The sequence below is a fragment of the Nuphar pumila genome, chromosome 7 (genome assembly GCF_984573655.1).
Source record: "Nuphar pumila chromosome 7, dmNupPumi1.hap1.1, whole genome shotgun sequence".
Lineage (NCBI taxonomy): Eukaryota > Viridiplantae > Streptophyta > Magnoliopsida > Nymphaeales > Nymphaeaceae > Nuphar > Nuphar pumila.
The window spans coordinates 18691571-18714038 of NC_143255.1; the positions used below are offsets into that span (position 1 = coordinate 18691571).

The 22468-nt window shown below is 38.5% G+C and overlaps 1 protein-coding gene across 1 annotated transcript; it reads right to left on the reverse strand.

The window, feature by feature from the left end:
* Positions 1-188: 188 nt before the first annotated feature.
* Positions 189-18436, reverse strand: LOC149831372 (respiratory burst oxidase homolog protein E-like). Its single transcript, XM_090013006.1, has 11 exons — positions 18329-18436; positions 14760-15164; positions 12184-12564; positions 7205-7303; positions 6589-6707; positions 6060-6230; positions 5349-5508; positions 2945-3121; positions 2644-2772; positions 773-851; positions 189-244 (listed from the first exon to the last, which is right to left on the reverse strand). Exons 1-11 carry the CDS (start codon positions 18434-18436, stop codon positions 189-191), a joined length of 1884 nt encoding a protein of 627 aa, XP_089869132.1.
* Between the last annotated feature and the right edge of the window lie 4032 nt (positions 18437-22468).

Here is a 22468-nt window from a genome sequence, read left to right on the forward strand (position 1 = left end):
ATCAGCTTAAATAGCTCATCAGATATATCTTTAATACGTAATAGGATTTGGATGTCCATCAGATTTGGACTAGGATTCAGATATAAAACTCTATACCAAATATGAGTTGGAACATTAATCGGATGTTATCTGCCATACATATAGAAAACAGACATCTGACCCAAATCCCAACCGTTGATATCCTAAGTCTAGGTAGCAGTAGGGCTGTCAACAGGTCCAGTTTGTATCTGGTACCTGATCTGACCTGAACCCAAATCCCCCAGGTATGGGCATGGAAAGTGCCAACCCGAATAATATTCGGGTCGACCTGAACCGGACTTAAACAATATGCAGACCAGGTATGGGTCATGATTTTTGCTGAGTATCTGATCCGATCATGTTTTTTTGATGGGTACCTCACCTGACCTCGGTATTATATATATATTTTTAATAAAAATATATTTCTAAAATTATCCAGGTCTGGGTTGGGATTCTATTTTCGTGACCCGACAAAACCCAAACCCGGTTATTAGTTATATGGGTCCGTCTGACTCGGCCCTGACCCAACCCGTTGACAACCCTAGGTAGCAGTTAGAATGCAAATGTCGTTGCTGAAAGCACTGTCCCTGCCATGTTGGATCTAGACCAGGACTCGGTTGAGGCCCCCTGGAGGTTGGGGTTGGGTCCAGATCCATGCAATTTCCAGCTGCATCGTGCAAGCTTGCAGTTGCATATGCTGAAGGTGATAACTTGGGAATTACGTGTTTTTTCTTTTCTTTTTTATGAAACTTACCTATAGTTGCACCAGGGTGCTTGGAAGCAATTATGGTAAAAACTTTTCTCCAATCGGGTCTTGCAAAGTGGGTCCGTACCTGGAAGGATGATCAAATTCATGTTAGAAACTCTCAATTTGTTGCTTCATATTTTAGAAGTTTGAAAGTTGTATCTCATTTTAGTTGTTATAAAAAATAAGCATAGAGAAGTAAATATTTCTCACATAATGAACAGCTAAGAATACTATTGAGCAGCTCTAACGGGGTTTGGCACAGTGTGAGGTTTTTATTTATTTATTTATAATCCGAAGAAACCACACCGGGCACCAAGACCTGGTCGCGCTAGCTCAGCCTGCCATACTTACAGTCATCATGCCGACAGCGTAAAACTCCGAGGCTAGGATCCCTGCCCCCAGGTCTTATGCCATGCCGAACATTCTCTTGGAAGAATTGACTTTTTTTTCTTCTAAAAGTCAAGCTGGAGTTAGGCAGACCTCTACCAGTCATACTGAATCACTGATACAACCATATACCAGTGGGCTTTGAACTTGCAACATTTCATTACATGGCAACGTTTACAAGCTGTTCCTGCCAGACAAGGCAGAGATCCCTTGTTGGTTCTTAGAGGAAGAGGAAAGGCTTGGTTGAATGAAAGATCATCACTACTAATGATAGGCACATGATGGCGATCGTATCGGAATCAGAATTTGAAGTGTATGGTCCTCAGTAGTTTGTAAAGCACAAATGGTCCTCAGTAGTTTGTAAAGCACAAATGCCATGTAAACGACCTAGACCTATCACCTATGTCACAAAGATACGGATCCAACACTTGACACGAGTTTGAGGTACAAGTTCATAATTTTTTTTAAACTAGGACATGGAGATATGGTTGTTTAATGTTTTAATCAATTAAGAAGCATTTCTGATATTTTAGTATATAAAATATACTTTTACAAAAAATTATTAACTAAAAAGCATTAAAATTTAAGTAATGTTCATACATGTCCCGCCGTGTCCCCCTAAGCACGGTCCCTAGAAAGGCGTGTCCCTGTGACAGTGTGCCACTGCCCTTTCTTTTATATGCGTTTTCTAGGTGACTTCCCACATTCCCACTTGTAAAGAATCTAAGTACAGAGCCCACAGGAGCTCCACTCATCTGGTAGGGGTGACTTGTGAATGTCATCAATGGGACATTACAAGTTAGAAACCCACTGGTGGGCGTCCCTTGCCGCAAGTAGGGATGGCAGTGGACCGGGGGACAACGGGGCCCTGCCCCGCCTCACCCGGTTTGGACCGGGGATGAAGGGCATGAAACGGGGATGGAGGCGGGGATGAACATTAATTAAAATCTATCCCCGTGGGGGGATGAACTTAAGCTTTCCCCTGCCCCACCCTGTCCCCGTCCCAAATCCTTTAAGGGATGACTATAGACAAAGGGGAAACGGGCCCCGCCCCGCCTCGCCCCCATTTGGACTGGGGATGGAGGACATGAAACGGGGATGGAGGCGGGGGTGGAGGTTAAAATTCATTCCCGTGCGGGGATGGATGTTCGGATTTTGAAATGGGGGCGGGGGTGGCGACCTTGTCCCCCGCCCCAGTCCACTGCCATCCCTAGCCGCGAGGTCGAAGTTGGGTGTGCTTCTTTGTTGAGCAGCGGGGATCTCAAGGGTTTTACCAACTGGAGGCCTGGATTGTATAAAACGATGGATAGCATTAACAATGTCACTCACCAACCACAGACTCTAACCTGCCTCTCTTAAGTTCAAGTGACACTCAAGAAGGGGAGGTTATAAGTGGCTGTAGTTGGTGGGCCCGGTGTTTTCCCTTCGATTATCAGAAAAAGAAAAAAGTAATCTAAGTACAGATGGGTGAATTATTCAAACATACATACCCCGGTTCCAGAGAGAATATCAACCCCATGTTTGGCATGATTTAGGGCTTGCACCATTGTGAGTAACGTTGACCTTGCATCTCCCTCCTCATAGACACTTGTAAGATAGTTATGCATCTCTATGACACCCTGCAGCCACATAGCCATTTGAGGACAATATAAGAACCACAACAGAGATTTTTTAACTGGGTTGAGAAGAATAATTTTTCAATACAAAGAATGATTTTCAAAATGCAAAGCATGTAAATAGTTTGGAACCTCATACTACGTCAAACTGAGAAAAAGGGAGAGAATGACTCACTTTCTGGTCCATTTCAGCAACTTCATTCATGACTCCTTTGAACCACTCGAAGGATCCTGGCTCTCGAGTCACCCAATAGAAATGAGCGCTAGTTGTTCTCTGTGGCTTCTTTAAAATTCTCCCAGACTTGAAGATGCTCAAACTGTCATCCGACTTGCTGGTTTCTGTATATGAATCCTGCAGCATGAAATGATTACTAATAAGCAAATTATATATATGGGTAAATGTTTGCTACAATCGATTGTAGATTGTATTTGCAATCGACTTATAACGGAACACCTATTTTTTTTCACATCTATTACCATATATGTGATTTACATGTTTTTATTAGTGGGGACAGACTTTTGTATTAACTGTAGTCTGTATATACAGTTTTTTCTGGCAATACAAAAAATCAATGGCTATGAACGCATACATTTTACTAAAAAAACATGATCGAGGGGTCATTTATGACTAAATTGAGCATGCTGAACCCATTTATGAGGTTAAATTGAGTCAAAACAACTTGCATCCAACTAGATTGTCCTTAAAGTCGACTCTCTCTCTCTCGCTATATATATATATATATATATATATATATATATATATATATATATATATATATATATATATATATATATATATATATATATATATATATATATATATATATATATGAAAAATGAAAACCTACACAATGGGCACAATGCTAAATGAAGCAAGCTAATGGTTTTTCGGTATTTTTTTTTTTAAATTCTGACCCACAGATGTGTTCAGCATGATTGATTTACTAGAAATCAATACTTGAATCATGCATTTTGGATGAAAAAAATGATATTTGGCGCCTCACAAATTTATGAAAATTGTAAGCTGTTGATTTTTGAAACCTTATAAAAACCTATCCATGCATCAAATGCTCCAAGAAGCTATTCCTATAAAAACAAGCATATAGATCACATCTCTACAGTCAGAATTTTGAAAAAAACACCTTAACTCCAATAGCATGTTTCATTTAGCACCTCACCCATTTTGTAGGTTTTCACATATATATATATATATATATATATATATATATATATATATATATATATATATATATATATTGCATTTGTGTTAAATGCTGTTTTCCAGTTATTCAACTATACGGATGTGTTTAATATCTTCCGTTTGCTAGGAATTGGCTCTCTGTTCATGTTCTTTCAATGAAGATATACAATTTTATAATGTTCTAAAATTAAAAAAATCTGATGATATCATGGTACATGAACAATATGATATATACTGAAAGAACATGAGAGCATATTCTCCACACCTTATAAATACAACCCAGCAAGGAAATGGGTTTAAAGTGAGCACCACCCTCCTTAGGTATGAGCACCGTGTGCACGACAAAGCACCTTGGGGAGGCATGCATGCTCGTGAAATTCCATCAATAATTGATAGAAGTCGTGTTCACATGCCTCCCATATAGTACGAAAAAACTCAATAGGAAGCCGTATGATATCATGGTACACTATATATATATATATATATATATATATATATATATATATATATATATAGAGAGAGAGAGAGAGAGAGAGAGAGAGAGAGAGAGAGAGAGAGTTGTGGACTTCCATTGCCATGCGTGATCATTCACAAGTTCACTACAAATTTATCCCTTAACAAATTAATCTTAAATGCCATGGTTTTATTGGCTAATTCTCTCTGACATGCGCGTTATAGTTATTTAAGTAGCCTGTATCATCAAACACTTAAATTGTCCGACATAAATCGAACACTTTTTGCGCCGCTGATCGCGAGCAGAATCAGCGGCGTCACGGAAACCGGGTCTTTAGTGGTGATCAAGAACCATAGCTAAACCCCTCTTTTTGCATTTTTTGGGGTGATGCGCCGAGCGTCGTTCAACGCTAACCCATAAGATGATACGGGTTTTCGACAGTAATTTTATAAAGAATGCGAAAGATATTGTGCATTTTCCAAGTCGGTACAAGGTAAAAAATATATCATTTACTTTTGTAAACTTGTTAAAATACGCCGGATGATGACAACAAATACATGAAACTACCATGTCATTTTAAGATTTGTTAACTCTATGTATTTGTCGTAGACTTGTTAACATCTACATATGGACATGGAAGTCCGCAACAAGCGCTCACACACACACACACACACACACTCAAATTGATGTAGGAGACTCGAGCATGGAACCAACAATTTCATGCTAACTCCCACAAATGATTGTTCAATGATACCCTAGGAGAATTATTGTAGTGCTTTTATCAGATCCAATGACTTGAAGAAAGATAATCATGTTTCTAATAATTCATGACATAATTTTACTGATATATGGGAATTCTTTAGTGTGGACATAAAGAGCTTGATAAAATGGGCTAAGGCATTGAAGGCCTTTAATTTACTTTACCATCAGTTCATCTGCTTGCCGGATGTGATTGAGTAGATCTCTGAGTATGCTAATGAAGAGGGTGGCTCCAATTTCAAGTCCAACTAAAAGTAAGACATCATAGCTTTTGTAGTCTTGGGCTGGAGCACCATATAGGCCGTCAACCAGCAACCTTGGCAAGCTGTGTGAAACATTTGCAGAAGAAAGTTAGGTGGCAAAAGAAACACGACCCACAAAGATGAACTACTTGGGATTCAGAGATCTCTTAAGTGATCCCTTGTCTGCCACAGTCGATCACATAATGCGTTTGAGTGGGGCCTACATTCTGTTGCTATGGGTCCCATGGAATACTTGATAAATTGCGAACAGCTGAAGAGCTAATACAACAATGTCTAAGTCCGGATCAGAGACACAGGTATCCGTGACTAAGAAGCTCAATGACTAATTTAACTGCTAATTAAAAGAGTTGACTATGAAGTTCTTGAATCAGTGTCTACTACTGGGATTGTCGAAATGGAAGACCACTATAATATTTTGAAGCTCTTGGTCAACTTAACCACAAGGGCACCAAAAATCACAAAGCTCAAGAAGTTGTCTTCGGTTTCTCATGATGGTTTTATTTGGGAAGTGAAGCGGAATATTGTAGTCACAGCAGAATGAAATGTAAGCACCTTCCATGAAATGTTGCACATAGCTTATATCCATAAAAGATAAGAAAAAAAGTGAAATTACCTTGCTTGATCCATTTCTCCAAATTTGCTAAACTCCGCTCTTCCAATTATTGCAGAAGAATCAATAGGCTCTGTGAATACTCTTCTCAGTTCTTCTGTCAAATCCCCAACTGTTCGGATGTGAACGCTCAGATAATCATCACCAGGTGCAGAAGTAATGGAGAATGGATGCCTGTTCAATGCAAGTCAGAAGTACTGCTTAAATTCTATTACCACTTGTTTAGTTCCTGTGAGTACCCCAACAGCTAGTACCCATACTGTAGGACATATAGGATCACCAAGGGTGACCATGCTTCATCGTTTGCAACACAAAGTATGAAAGAGTTTGTTGTTTGCAGGCATGTACTGCAGTCCATCTTTTTATTCTGTGGACTCCTAGCCATGAATGCCATGCAGAGCTTGTTTGACTTAACCAAGAAAAACTGCATTTTCCATGGCCATTTTGAACATCTGCTGCAAAGAACAGCCCATCTTTACTGTGGTGAAACTTTACCAATGTGCTACTGCAAATTTCCTAGGTACCAACCTACTTGTTTTCACAGTTCACATAATTTGGAGATTTGTCCTTGCTATTAACCTTTAAAATCAAGATAGGTGAGAGATTGATTGCAAATACACCTACACAGCCTACAGACAGCTCACTGCCACCCTGTTAAACCAAATTCAAAGATCTGCACTCCCAAAGGTAAGGAAGCAAAGGTGTATCTGCACCCAACAATGTAAATTGTTTGCTCTCTAAAAAAATCATGGTTACTAATTCAAAAAAGTCTAAATATACAGAATGCCTTCCAAATATTAACTTTATCAAGTGCATTTGACATCTCATAAAACATGGTAAAGTTCACGAAGTCTAAAGATTATGTGATCATATTAACAGTGTTCATGAACTAGATCATGGTTTATGGGACACCCAAATGCGCCCTTTCTATATCAATGGTAAGACTAAAATCTGCTTATTGGAAAAGGCGTTTTTTTGAGAAAAAGGCTAAAAACTATTATGATTTAGTAAGAACTCTGTGGATTTCGGTTGCAATTTATTTGTTAAATATGGTTGTTTCCATCATTTCCAGCAGCAACCGTTAAGCTAAATGGGTGTGAAAACTGGGGGGATATCTCAAACCCACACACCACTCAAAGGGGGGAGACAGCAGGACACTGGAGGAATACATATTGCCCGCTCCGGTAGCGAAATCCTGGAGGCTTGGACATGACCAGGCTTAGAACGATCCCCGGGTGTACTGAGACCTGGAAGAAGGATATAACAGAGATTAGAAAATCTAGATGAAATTATGGTTGATTAGTGTGTAAGTAATAGCTCTAATATGTGTTTAATATAGACCCTCAAAATCAATCTTTGGGTACTGTAAATAATGGTTTGGACTCTCTCTCTCTCTCTCTCTCTCTCTCTCGCGCGCGCGCGCGCGCGCTTTTTGTTCTTATATGTATCACGTCAGGTGCAGAAACAAATTAGGAGACACTATGTCTTGTACCCAGGTATCGAACTGGCAACGTCTTTCAACTTGAACACCTTAAGCTCGCCGAGTTTTACGCTGTCAGGACAGCGACCGTAAATACGGCAGGCAAAACCAGCGCAGTTAAGTCTCTTATCCTGTGGGTGGTTTCTCCGTGTAAATATAAAAAAAACAAGGGCTCCACGCACTTGGCTAAATGGGTTAAGAGAGTCACCACACTTCAGCTTGCGCAAGGGAGGACACCCATGGGATTTGATCCTAGACCACCTGCCTGGTGGCCTAGGTCCCATCCTACTACGCCAAACACACACACACACATATATATATATATATGTGTGTGTGTGTGTGCCCTCGTGCACTTCTATTGTAGTATTGAACCATTAAACTTATGATGGTACACTTGATTTTTTGTTTTTTGAAAGGCAAGCTGGGGTTAGGCAGACCCCTACCAGTTATACAACTATACCATTGGATTTTGAACCTGTAACCTCCCAACACAAGGTGACGTTCACTAGCTGCTAGATGGTATACACTTTTGACTTACCCAAATCTAAGTTTCAAAAGTAAAATCAAACCTTTGGATCATGTTTAGCATTTTTATGTGTTAAAGTTTACTCCAATGTTTTATGTCAACGTTAAACCACTTTTATCTTCATGAATTGTGATTCTTCACTATCTCAAAAATAGAATCTTGTGATCCAAACAACAACAACTACGCCTTCATCCCAAAACAATTGGGGTCAGCGATATGAACCAAAAAAGAAATTCATTTTGGGTCTTCCACATGAATCCTTTTCCTCCAATCATTTCTATCCAACGCCATGTCCTCAGTGAGGTTCAAAGCATTCATATCCTTTCCTATCATCTCCATCCAAGTCTTCCTAGGCCTACCCCGACCTCTTTTAACTAATATATTTTCCCATTTCTCCAACCTTCTAACTGGAGCATCATTAGGCCTTCGCCGAATATGTCCAAACCACCGTAAACGATTCTCTCGCATCTTATTTTCAATGGGTGCAACACCTACCTTCTTACGTATCTCTTCGTTCCGAATCTTATCTTTTATTGTATTTCCACACATCCATCTAAGCATCCGCATCTCAGCTACACTCATTTTTTGAATATGATGTCTCTTGGCAGCCCAACATTCCGTACCATATAGTAAAGCGGGTCTAATAGTCGTCCTATAAAACTTTCTCTTCAACCGCAATGGCATTCTACGATCGCACAACACTCCAGTAGCACTTTTCCATTTCATCCACCCAACCTTTATCCTATGATTTACATCTCCATCAATTTCTCCATACTTTTGAATGATGGATCCCAAATATTTGAAATAATCATTCACCGGTATATCTTGCTCACCAAGCTTCACTACACTCCCATCACTACTTCGTTGCTTACTAAACCGACATTCCATATATTCAGTCTTACTCTTACTCAACTTAAAACCTCTAGCTTCCAATGTCTGTCTCCATAATTCTAACTTAGCATTAACCCCAGCTCTAGACTCATCAATCAAAACAATATCATCAGCAAACAACATACACCACGGTACATTTTCTTGAATTGATCTCGTAAGCTCATCCATCACTATCGCAAATAGGAAAGGGCTTAAAGCAGATCCTTGATGTAACCCAACCGTTATCGGAAAATTGGTTGTCACCCCTCCACAAGACATTTTGTGATCCAATAGACATTTTTTTAGAAGGATGTATGTAGACCTGATAAAACATCTTCACATAGTAAATAAAGTATGCTAAATGCATCTGCATAGTTAGCAATAAGATTTGGTGGCTAGATTCATACAAACGAGACCATAGTATATAGTGTATGTGTATGGTGCTTACCACTTTTTTGGCCTACTACCAGCCTACCAAGCTTTTGAAGGGATTTTTCATGTTTTCCTTAAATTTAACCATACAGATATGATCTACACGTTTCACTTTATAGGAATTGAATGTTGGATCATCCAATTCCGATACAATCATAGGTTTTTATAAGTTTAAAAATCAACAAATATTTTTTTTTATAAATATTCAAGACTTAAAAAACATCATAATTTTATCGAAAAAAACATGATCCAAGTACTGTTTCATAGCAAATTGACCATGCTGAACACATCTGCAGGATCAGATTTATGAAAACAACCTAAAAATATCGTAGTAAGCTGGCAGTAGGCAAAAACAATGGTAGGCAGAAAACAGTTTATATATATAAAGAGAGAGGGAGAGAGCCTTCAAAATCTTGACTGAGTAGGATTTAGACCTTAGGGCCCTCAGGGTCCTTTCCCCCAAGTACAACAGCAAGGGGATTGCAAGGTACATCCATGTCTGCATTTAAAAAAACAATCGAGTTAAAATAATTTTTTATGAAATATTATAAGCAAAAGAAGATGCAGCAATATAAAAGTTTGGAGAGGGTGGTGTATGTTCTCCTCCGATGATTCATTGAATCCCACGTCTGTGTTCGGGGGTCTGAATGAGTACCATATTTAAGAGCACATGGGGCTCGTATTCTCGTGTATGTTGACATCACTTAGCATTGGAGTCTGGTGTGGTTGCAAAGACTTCAGTACCCTTTTTTGCTATTCTTCTCATAAAGCGATTGTTTGAGAAAATGATAAAAATGCCCTTCATTCAAAAAAGAAAAAACAAACAGTTCAAAAAAAGGACAAACATGTCCTCCATCCAGAAAGTCGAGGATGATGTTGACTCTTCAAAGTCTTCTTCTTCTTTCTCCGTAAAACACTGTAAAACCCTCTCTCTCTCTAGAGAAGAAATCAAGGGAGGCAAATAGTTCTCCCTGGAGAAGGCCATGAACATCAACCCTCTCTCTCTCTCTCCCTTCTCTTTCTACTTCTGTGCACATCCAACAGACGATCCTACATTGCTCTATCAAACACCGACTGAGCTGCACACTAACTGTAGCATCGTTCAACTTGATGAGCTGTGGAGCCTGATTCATAGTTTTTACCCTTATAAGAGGGGGTTTGGGGGCTCCTCCCAGCGTGGGTAACATCATTCAACTTGATGAGTTGTGGAGCTTGATTTAGAGTTTTTGCCCTTACAAGAGAGGGGTCCGGGGGCTCCCCTCCGACGCGAATGGGTCCAGGGAGGCCGCCTCTGGTAGGGGGCTCGGGGGGCAACGCCCTCCGAACCAAAATTTTTTGGGGCCTTCCAACAGCGATTTGTAGTATTATGGGGCTTTCCTACAACGATTTGTAGTATTTTCGGGTCTCCAACGAGCCCCACAATGATTTATAGTGTTATCCGGCTTTTCAACAATGATTTGTAGTGTCTTTCACAAATCACTATAGCGATTTATAGTGTTTTTGGGTCTCCAACGAGCCCCACAGCGATGCGATTTGTAGTGTCTTCCGCAAATCACTATAGTGATTTGTAGTGTTATTCAGTAAGCAAATCGCTAGTCGAATTAGGACCAACTTGGCAGGACCATATCTCCCTAACCGAAGATTATATTCCAAATCCGTAAAAAGTGGTGTCTTCGTTATTGCGTCTAGTTTATTCCTGTAAAATTTCAGTGATTTTTATTGTCATTTCATTTTCTATTTTAACTAAAAACCAGACCCCTATTATTCTGTGTTATTTGAGTTGCACAACACCATTCTCGCTTGACATCCACATCTTGATTCTGGCATGCTCCTTGTTGGATTTTCCATTGATTTCTTCCAACCTTGCTTGAAACAAACATATGTTTTTCTCACCATGACACCTTGTGCATTTTTTAACCACGACACCCAGGACCCGTGCTGGGGAGGAACCCTCCTGTAAAGGCAAAAACTCTGAATCAGGCTCCACAACGAATCAAGTTGAACGATGCTATCCGCGCTGGGAGGAGCCCCCAAACCCTCCTCCTATAAAGGCAAAAACTCTAAATCAAGCTCCACAAGTCATCAAGTTGAATGATACCCCCCTTCTGTAAGGGTAAAAACTCTGAATCAGACTTCACAACTCTTCAAGTTGAATAATGCTACCCACGTTGGGAGGAGCCCCCAGACCCCTCTCCTGTAAGGGTAAAAACTCTGAATCAGGATCTACAACTCATTTAGTTGAATGATGCTACCACGCTGGGAGGAGCCCCCAAACCCTCCTCCTGTAAGGGTAAAAACTCTGAATCAGGATCTACAACTCATTTAGTTGAATGATGCTACCCACGTTGAGAGGAGCCCCCAAACCCTTCTTCTGTAAGGGTAAAAACTCTGAATCAGACTCCACAACAATCAATGTGCAGGCCAATCGATGCTTGATGGAGCAATATAGGATCTTCTAATGAATGTGCACAAAAGCAAAAAGAGAACGGAGAAAGAGAGAGGGTTGATGTTCATGGCCTCCTCCAGGGGAGATTTCTTTCTCGGATAATCCTGCAGTGCAGAGACTGGGTCTTAAATAATCATCTTCGGGGCACTTAAGTCTTTACAACCACTCATTTTCTAGAATCGTCTTTTTTTTTGCACCAATGGAGGAGAGGGTACTTAAGTCTTTGCAATCGCATCAAACTCTAACGCTAATTAATGCTGACAAACATGGGGATACGAGACACACATGCTTACATACGTGGTGCTCTTTGGGACCCCCCGAACATGAGATGTAGCTAACTGCCTTGTTCGGGGGGGGGGGGGGGACATATAACCTGCTTCGGTTTCTGATACCACTTGTGCACAAAGTACCTGAAGTAACCATGGAGGAGGTAGACGATGGCTAGCAGATGGTGCGAGTACCAGAAGGCATTGAACCCCGTTAGCTGGTCGAGTGGGCGCGGGAGCTTGACGGTGCTCCGCCGAAAGTGGCGGCTCGCGAGCATGAAGGCGACCACCATGAGCAGGATCATGGCCACCCTTGTGATTCCCTCTACCCCCTTCAGCAGCCTGGGGTATGTAGGCAGCTGGTAGTTGAAGTCGTGGGCAACAAGGGAGAGTTGCTCCAGGGATGCATCGATGAGGCGGGGGGAGTCGCACAACAAGTGGTTCCCCACATGAAGGACGATACAGATCACGATGCTGAACGCTATTACCTGGATAAAAAATCAAATTTAAATGAAGCCATATCCCATTTTATTAGAAGCCAATGAAATCCCTCACATATATATTTCGTGGTATTGAAGGCACAAAACTATTGAGTATGAATCATCTTGTTTTCATATTCTTCAGGGTTTTCTATTTTTTGTTTTTAGATAGGAGCTTATGGATGTGATCTCCAAAGTTTGTTTACTAGAAAATGAGTTATGAATCATGTGAGTGTAACATGTAAGCGGGCTTCAAAAATCAATGGCCCACAGTGCACTACAATTTCACAAATCTATAGATCATAAAACTCTACACAATTTAAGATTTGATTCTTAGCAAACAACTATGCTGAACACATCTATCATGCTAAAGCTTGAACCTATGATTTCTAGCTTAATAGTTCCATGCCTTTGATTGTACTATATATATATACTGTTATTAAAAATGCACCTAAAACATCAAATCCCATTATCTAAAACATATTTTTAACTAAATAAAATATAGAGATCTCATTTGTAGAGTGATACATGGAACATTTTAACAGATTTTAAAAACTTAATAGGGTTTACCAGATAATAATTTACTACAATTAGTACTAAATACAAGCATGTGTGTGTACGGGTGCTTGCATGTGTGCATGCGTGTATGTGTGTGTCTGCTTCTGAAAATATTAATTTGTCAGTAATTGAGCTTAGTTTTAATATAATAATAAATTTATGGGTGAGTTAACCTAACATAAAAATGTATTGGCATTCCCAAAGTGCAGCAAAGTACTTTCGTGCACACAACTAAAATGGTGCAGGGTGTTTTGAAAATCGTGGTTTGAGCTTTTACACATATAAACGTGGCAGCACATCAGCTAGGCTTGATTTTAAAATGAAATGGTTTGTGAGGGAAGCCATTTTCCTTATAATTATGGGATCGCCCTTACCTACCCTACCCAGAAACATAGTGACAAATATCGCGAGAAATTGCCTGAAAGTTTAAAATGGAAATTTCTCGTGAGATTTTCAAAATATCGTGAGATTTATGAAAAAACAAAAATACCGTGATTTAAACATGATATTTACATTTTAAACGGTTATTTATAGTGAAAAAGCGTGCATTTTTATTTTTAAATAATTTTTATTGATATTTTCTTATAAAAATTATTTGTTATAATTTTAATTTATTCTTTTATTGCAGAGATTTTGCTGAAAAAACATGAGATTTATGAAAAAATTTCAATTTCTCGCAGGTTTTTGAAAAACGAGATTTTGCTGAAAAAAACGTTTGTCACTATGCCCAGAAATACTAGTTTGTGTGGAACAAATCTTTGTGGGCCAAATTCGTTGAGATCATCAACAGTTTTTTTAATCAATAATTCTGTTTTAACTAAATAAAAGAATCAAGATGGCAACAAATTCAAACCAGCCTAATTTTATCAAACCAACTTTTGATAAAGTTATTGAAGTCATGATTAAGACCTGGTCCAGACCCAAAGGTCCGATTAATACATGAACCCAGGTATAGTCTTTGAAATTTTATACCAGACCCAGACCCAGACCCAGACCCGACCCAAGTTTCGATTAAGACCTGTAATTTGTCAATGTAAAAATGATAAAGAATATGGTTTTACCGGGTATAGTCTGGGTTTAGTTCATGTAGTTCATCTCGGGTCTGGGTATGGTTTTTTATAGTAAACCCGATTAGACTCAGGTCCAGTCCCAATATCATACCCCAAAATCTGGTCCAAGTCTAGTTCCACCTGGGTCTGAACTAAACCTGACCCGTTGACACCCCTAGTTACGACCCCACAAGTATAAAATATTTGAGGTTTTCTTGGAGTTTTTGTCTTCATGTATTAAATGTAAAGTTAGCTGCACAAACATTTGGTGGAACCTAGAGGAGTTTGGTTTTATGTATATATGGAGTTAAACTAGGCTTATTAATCAACTTCCTACCAACTGGTATTGACCAGGCCTAAAAGAAAACTCGGAGGAATCATCATAGTCCGTCCAAATCTTTGAGATCCATGTGGGTCAAACAACTAGAGCCTTCATGGACCTTGCCAAGGCACGGATTGAGTCACCTTTGACCAAGTTGGGGCCTAGAGTGATACGACTCTAGTAAGGTTCGAGCCAATAGATTCATAAGGCCAAGAAGTGACACCAAGTCATGTCTAAGCAAATACACATTGTATGCATAGATATATGCAGTATACCTTGTGAAAATTGATATTATCGTCAAAAGGCACAAAGATGCGGGCACGGGTTGACCGGAGCCAGGTGAGGGTGTTCCTGCAGACCGGCAAGAGGATGATGGCCATGTTGAATTTGAGCATCTCGGCCGCGCCCTTGGCCGTGGTCAAGCAGTAGCCCATGATCTTGAATGCTGCCTTGTGCTTGTACTGGTTGAACTTGAAGTAGAAGAGGCCCACCATGACAGCAAGCCATAGTGAAATCACCCATGCTCTCTGCCAATTTTCCTGGAAGAAGCACCAAAACCTGCTACTCACCAAGGTCTTGGGCTTGAACCCTATGTTCTGGTCTTGGCTGGCACAGCTGAGTGTGTGGCTATAGTTCATGTAGGTGTCCCTTTGCAAGAGCAGTGCTTCCAATTGCCATAGCTGAAAATTACAATAAAAAGGGAGTCATTACTATAAATTGGGAACATGCCAACTCTTTTTTAAGTCAATTTTGCCTAGTGTGCTATTCCAATAAACATACATGGAATTGCTCAAATAAGAACCATTTCTTTTCTTGATAAATTATATGGTATTAAGAGATCAATTTCTTCATGTTCTACAAAGAGTCATTATTGCAAATTGGGACCATGCCAACTCTTTTTAAGCCCAATACATGAGCTTGAGCAAGTTGGCCAATTTTGGAGATCCCATGGGGTTGCCCACATGATCTCATACTCTAAGAAGCATGCAGCAACGTGGAAGCAATATTTAATATAATTAATTAACTTGGGAAACATGCATGGTAGTGTGTAACAATATATCAAAACTGTGATACTATTGTAAACATTGTCCATTCAGTCGCTATAAAGGAAAATCGATCTAGTGTTTGATGTTGATGTCTAATTTCTTTATAAGCTTAAGCTGGCAAATCACTCAGCCATAAATGTGTGTCGTGCATGAAAAAAATAATAGAGGGATGCCTTCAGTAGGAGACACTTTTGTTGGGCCCCAATCAGTAGGAGACACTTTCACATGGATCCCTCTAGCTATCATAGTTTCCTCATTAGAAAATATGCATTAGACCAGTTATTTTCATACTTAGATGTGTTTTTTAGAGGTAAAAATCAGCTTTTCATTTCACACTAAAACTTGGTTGTCAAATATTCAAGTTTTTTTTGTTAATTCAATTCGATCCAAAGCGTGTTTTTAGTCAATTTATGAATGAGCAAGAACAAACACGTCTACAGGTTTAGATTAAGCAAAAAAAAAAAACACCCCAAAATATGATTTTTGCAGGGCCATAATGACTACATACCTCAAATATATATATATATATATATATATATATATATATATATATATATATATATATATATATATATATATATATATATATATATATATATATATATATATATATATATATATATATATATATATATATATATATATATTAGCACATTGTGGAAGCTTGACTTTTGGACCCCTTTAAAAACCTAATTACTTATCATAATCACATGATTCAAAACAAGTTTCCTATAAACAAACCATGTAGGTCACATCCGTATAATCTGCAAACAAATGAAATTTTTTGAAGAAAAATATTTGCTCCTCATGAAGGTAAGAAACTAATGAGTTAGAAATCATAGGTGAAAGTTGTATTGACTCAATCTAACCACATATATGTGTTCAGCTTGATTTGTTTTCTAAGGATCACGCCTTTGATGTTGTTTTTCTAATGTAAAGCTGTGATATTTTGAGTTATGAAATTTTGGCATATTGTGGACCGTTGAATTTTGGACCCCTTTAAAAACCTAATTACTTGTCATAATCACATGATTCAAAATAAGTTTCCTACAAAACAGACCACGCACATCAGTAACACTTGATCTACAAAACATTAAAGATTTTTGAAGAAAAAAGTGATTTCTACTCAGTAGTTCCTTACCTTCATTAGTAACCAATATTTACCCTATATATATTTCAAACGATACTGTTAAATGGAGAATAATGATTATTGATAGCACGGGATCACGACTTAAAAAGTGAATCACATGGATGTAAAGTGAGATTTAGGTGAGACCCAGTTTAAGTATAGGGCCACCAATAGCCAGGGTCACAACCCCGTGTCTCGGTTTGGACCAAATGAACCCACATGAATAAGGTGCATCCTGGGATAGAATGATAATCAAGCCTAAAACAGTAAACCCAGTCACTTGGCCAAATTCTAGCTGGTCCACACGCATCTACTCAGGTAGATGCATGGTTTGGGCCCAGCCTAGGCTTGACCTGCACTTCAGACAATCAGGTAGTTTCTGGACCATATATAGCCACAAATCTCATCCTCAGATCAGTTTTCCTCACATAAAATAAAAAACTTAAAACCCATGAAAGGAAATTTTAGATCAATTACAATATTATCATGTTAAGTTTTGTTTAGATAATCTAGATTATCCAAAAAAAAAAAAAAACTTATCATGATAATTTTGTCTATATTACCGACCGCCCATTGGGTGGCCTTCTGTTGGTAAGACCCTTGAGGTCCACCCTGCCCACCGGAGAGTACGCCCAGCTTCCACCTTGCAGCAAGGGACGCCACACATAGGTTTCATACTTGTGATGCATGTCCCGTCAACTTGTTATGTTAATAAGTTTGTGATACATTAAAAATAACAATATTCATGGCAATTTTTACTAAGAATTGCATGTCTCGAAAACTTCTTGTAATAATATTTGAAAAAAAAAAATCAAATTTTTACTCATATTTGGCACCATAATCACTCGGAACAGGTGACGTGTCTTTTCTTTTTAATGACGAAAAATTCTCCTCGAAGCAGGAAGGGGGCCCACGTCCACCCTGCCTGTGACCTGCCTCTGAAAACGACGAGCACACCCGTGCGCTGTCGTGAGTTTGATCCGGTGCCTTTATCTCAGTACCACCCCGACCCGTACTCAGGAGACGCTGCGTTGGTGTGAAACAGGTAATATATCAAAGCACGATTTTTTTGTGTTTCGAGGTCACTGCTATCTGTGGTCTTCATCTTTTCTAATGATGACATCAGCGCTCATTGGTGGGCCTCACTGCCTGCCTGCACAAATATGAATGATGGTGATGAAAGCCACGGGTGGTTGTTATTTCGAAACCCAACAAATTTGCGTTTTGGCATATCACCTGATCTGAGCTTAAGGCCTTGTTTGGAAAGGGATGTCAGCAGACAGACTTTCACTTCTAGAGATGGTAGCTGTCAATTCTTTCTATGCTTTAGTGTAAATACAATGCCACTTTCCATCCCAAATGCATTAACTCCCATCCCAGATACCAGTTTCCAAATAGCCACCACCTACTTTTTTGCCAAATACTTTTACTCCGTTCCCAGTTCCTAGATTCCAAACAGGCCCTAAGTAGCAACTAGGTTGTGCAGTTTGCGCCCAGAGTTAAACTAGAGCAGGGATCCAATGCAACACGATTGCACCAAAAGAGAGGGATGCTCCCTTTAGCTGCTTAACACGTGTCTTACAATCGTCTTGCTGGTGGGCGACCCTACATTATAATAATAATAAATACTATTATAATTATGTCTTCTTCTTCTTATTATTATTATTACCTCAATATAGCCCAAGTTTTCTGGGTCCAATTCTTCCATAATGAGGGTGGCGGATTCATCTGCCTGTTCCTTGAGGCTTGAGAGCTTGTTGGCCGACGCGCTTAGCATGATCAACTGTATCCATCAAACAAGGACCACCATGTCTCATGTTCCCAATAATAAAATACAGAATATATCAAATTAAACAGAAAATGGAGATTTGCAGAAATGATTGCAGTAGCTCAGGAAGGTATATTATATTCAATAAATTTTTTTCAGAGTTCAACACGTGAACAAATTTTTTGAGGGAAACTAGACAGAAACAAATGAAACACGTTGGATTTTGTAAAAGAGAAACTTTTATTTAGAGTCCCACCTTTTGCCTATATTTCAGAAAGAATCCCATGTGTTTCTGAAATACACTTCAGGACCAACATTTCTGAAAATGTCAAATAGAGACCTCAGTTAAGGTAACTGAGGCTAACAGTGAAATAAGCATGATAAAAATACAGAAATGTTCCTACCAACGTTAAAAAGATATTTTATATAGATGCTTCTTGGCTGTATGAGATCTTTAACTCGAATTTTCATGTTTGTTTGTTTATTGGTTGATTCCTCACCAACCATGTACTTTGCTTGATTTCTATTGATTTTATACAGGTTTTTCCCTTCCTCAAAAAAGAAAAAGAAAAACAGTTGTCTGTTTGACATTTCCAATGAAAAGTTCAATCCTAAAATGTTTTCTCCAAAAACCTGAAACATCTTTTGGAGTATAGACGAATTAAAGGTGGTTCTTTAAATGAAAATTTTTCTTTTGTAAATGAATTAATCCCCATATTTTATAAATCAATTCTTCTAATCTTTATTGAGAATAATGAAATGATAGTTGATACATGTTCCTCTTTTATTGCGAATAATGAAATTATAGTTGATACATGTTCCTCTTTTATTGCGAATAATGAAATGATGGTTGATACATGCTTCTCTCTCTTATATATGAAGTTGATTGTTTGGGGCTTCCTCCATCTAATCCAAATGACAATAAGGCGACCAGCCATGTGATGTATATCATTGTCATGGTGCAAATAGATTAATATATAGAATAGAAGCAAGCAAGCAAACTATGTGAGGCTTGAACGCCATGGAAACTCATATATGGCTGATGAAACCCTATCCTGTTATAAATGTTTCATTGATAATATAAGATAATGAATAGATGATTCCTCTGGTTCTTTGGTTGCATTGTATGCGCCTGCTTAATGTCACCAATGACCAATGTTCTCTTTTTCTCTATTGTTGGCTTTCTTTAATGAATTTAATTATTTGTCAATCGAAAGAAAAAGATGTTTCTTCAAATCCCTTTTTTTTTTAAGATGAGGAACCCTTGCTGAAGCGAGGGAAAACCCTGGGTGAGAGTGAGACCCTACGATCACCCTGCCTTACGGGCCCACCTCTGAAAGCTATCGATGCACCAGCGGGATTTGATCCTGTGTCTTTAACTCAACACCTTCACAACCACTCCCCTGGCCACCCCGGCGACCCAACAGTGGATTCTTCAATACCAAATTTGGTTATGAAAAACAAGTCATACAAATTTGTTATAAAAAACACAAATTTTGTTTTTTTTTTATTATATATATATATATATACAGAGAGAGAGAGAGAGAGAGAGAGAGAGAGAGATCGTATTTTCATGATTTTTTTTTTAATTTGACTGTACATATGTGATCTGCATGCTTGCTTTTAAAGAGACTGGCTCTTGAATCATCTGATTCTTATGCACATGCAAGACTTTTTAAGGTTTGAAAATCGATGGCTCAAAATTTTCATAAATATTTAAGCATCTAATTTATTTTTGTCAAAAAAAATATGATCCAACAGTCGATTCTTAGCAAATGGACAATGCTGAACGCATCTAGAGCATCAATTTTACTTAAAAGAACATGTATTAGATCATGTAGTGTGAACTAGGCACTACAACATGTTAACTGGAAATGTGAACTGTAGTGTGAATTCTGGCACTTTTTTTGCAAATCGAACCCTGCACATGCGTTCGACATGGTCCATTTGCTAAGAATTGACTGTTGGATCCTGTATTTTTTTATGAAAAAATGTGATAAATAGGTGCTTGAACATTAGGTGCTTGCGATACGTGTTTGATGGGTTTTTAAGGTTTAGTTTTTGTTTTATTTTTAAATTCTACTTGGTTTTATATGGAACAGCTCTTGAAGTGTTCGATTCCGACCCATGGGTGGGTTTTTATAAGGTTTGAAAAATCAATAGTCCTAAATCTTTGTAAAATTTTGAGGCTCCAAATATTATTTTTTTCATTGAAAACATATGATCCAGGTGTGAATTCCTCGTAATTCGAACATGCCCAACACATTTATGCGGTCGGAACTACGAAAAAAATACCAGAAGAGCAAAAAAAATACATCAAGCATGTATCACAAGCACCTACACTCTACTCTCTCTCTTTATATATATATATATATATATATATATATATATATATATATATATATATATATATATATATATATATATATATATATATATATATATATATATATACTCTACCACCATAGCTTATGGCGGTATACACTTGATTTACATAGTTGTAAGGTCCAAAAGCAAAATCTAACCATTGGATCATGTTTGACATATTCTATTTATTATTTTCATGTATTAAAGTTGGCTCGAATATAAGGTTTTATACCATTTTTAAACCACCAAGTTGTTGATTTTTGCTGTCTCAAAAATAAAATCTTATAGAATATATAACATGATAAAACCTTCTAATATACTAAATAAATCATACTAAACACATCCGTATGGATAGATTTATCATTTGGCGGCTAGATCTATGTAAACAAGAGTATACTACCCGTATGGTATCATGGTACATAACCACCATATATTTTCCCTAGCAATAGACAGGAAGAGTAGCAGGTGGAACATGCAATGGAGAAAGCTAGGCAGTTAAACCTCGTGCAAAAATTTACTACTGTGATAAAGTACCCTAACTGCATGCACAAGCAACAGTGACACAACACTGACCCCCCACCGACCCAAAATGTATCATGCATTTGACAGCTTAGAATCTTCTTTCCAAGATCAACACCTTCTCAATCACTTCAAGTGATTTTTTATTTTTGAAAGGCAAGCTGGGGTTAGGCAGACCCCTACAAGTTAAACAACTATACCATTGGGTTTTGAACCTAAAACGTCCCACTACAAGGTGACGTGCCCTAGCTGCTCCTACCAGACAGCTGAAAGTTTTTCACGTTCTTTGGTGTTTTTTTTTAAAGAAACCTTCCTAGGGATGTGTCACTTAATGAGACATGAATAGGCATCTCTGAAAACGTGCTGTTTTAAAAGTACATTATGCTCCTTTTTCATTTGTTATTACTAACTACTGATAAACCTGACAGCACTCTTGCATATGACTGGCAATAGGGTCCTAATCCCATTTGTTGGGGTGCAGATTTAAAAGCAGATGATACAAACCATGTCTATATGTTGTGTGGGCATGTGTTCATATGCCATATGCATGTGCGTGTTTTATGAGTGCGTGCATCTGTCCATGCCTGCATGTGTGTGTAACATGATCTTTTTTTTTATAGAGAGGTGTGTGTGTGTGTAACATGATCAAACGCCTCTCTTGTCTAGGTGACTGGCCCCGAACACTAGCTCCAAAGGTTACAAAACAGAATCTCAACTAATCAGTATAAAAATTGTGGCAGAGTAGCTGCAAAGTCTATAAGCCCAATCACATAACCAAAAAAGTTTGCGGGGTACTTTATTGCAAGCTGCTAGCTCATTATTCAGAATCTTTGCAATGTACAAGAAGTTAGGTCTCCAAGACTACCAACGTCACAGTTCAATTCGACCAACAAGGATGCATGCACATAGATGCAGTACAACACTAGTCAAATAATCAATGAAGCAGTTGAACTCTTTGACTAGCCTTCAACACCTAAATTTCTGCCTTGTCCACATCAATTTCTCTATCTCATCTATTTCCTGTGTGTGGAGAGAGAGAGAGAGAGAGAGAGAGAGAGAGAGAGAGAGAGAGAGAGAGAGAGAGAGACGCCAAACCAGAAACAAGAATGAGGGGAGGAAGGGGGGCATAGAAACAAATTGTCCCATGATAACAAC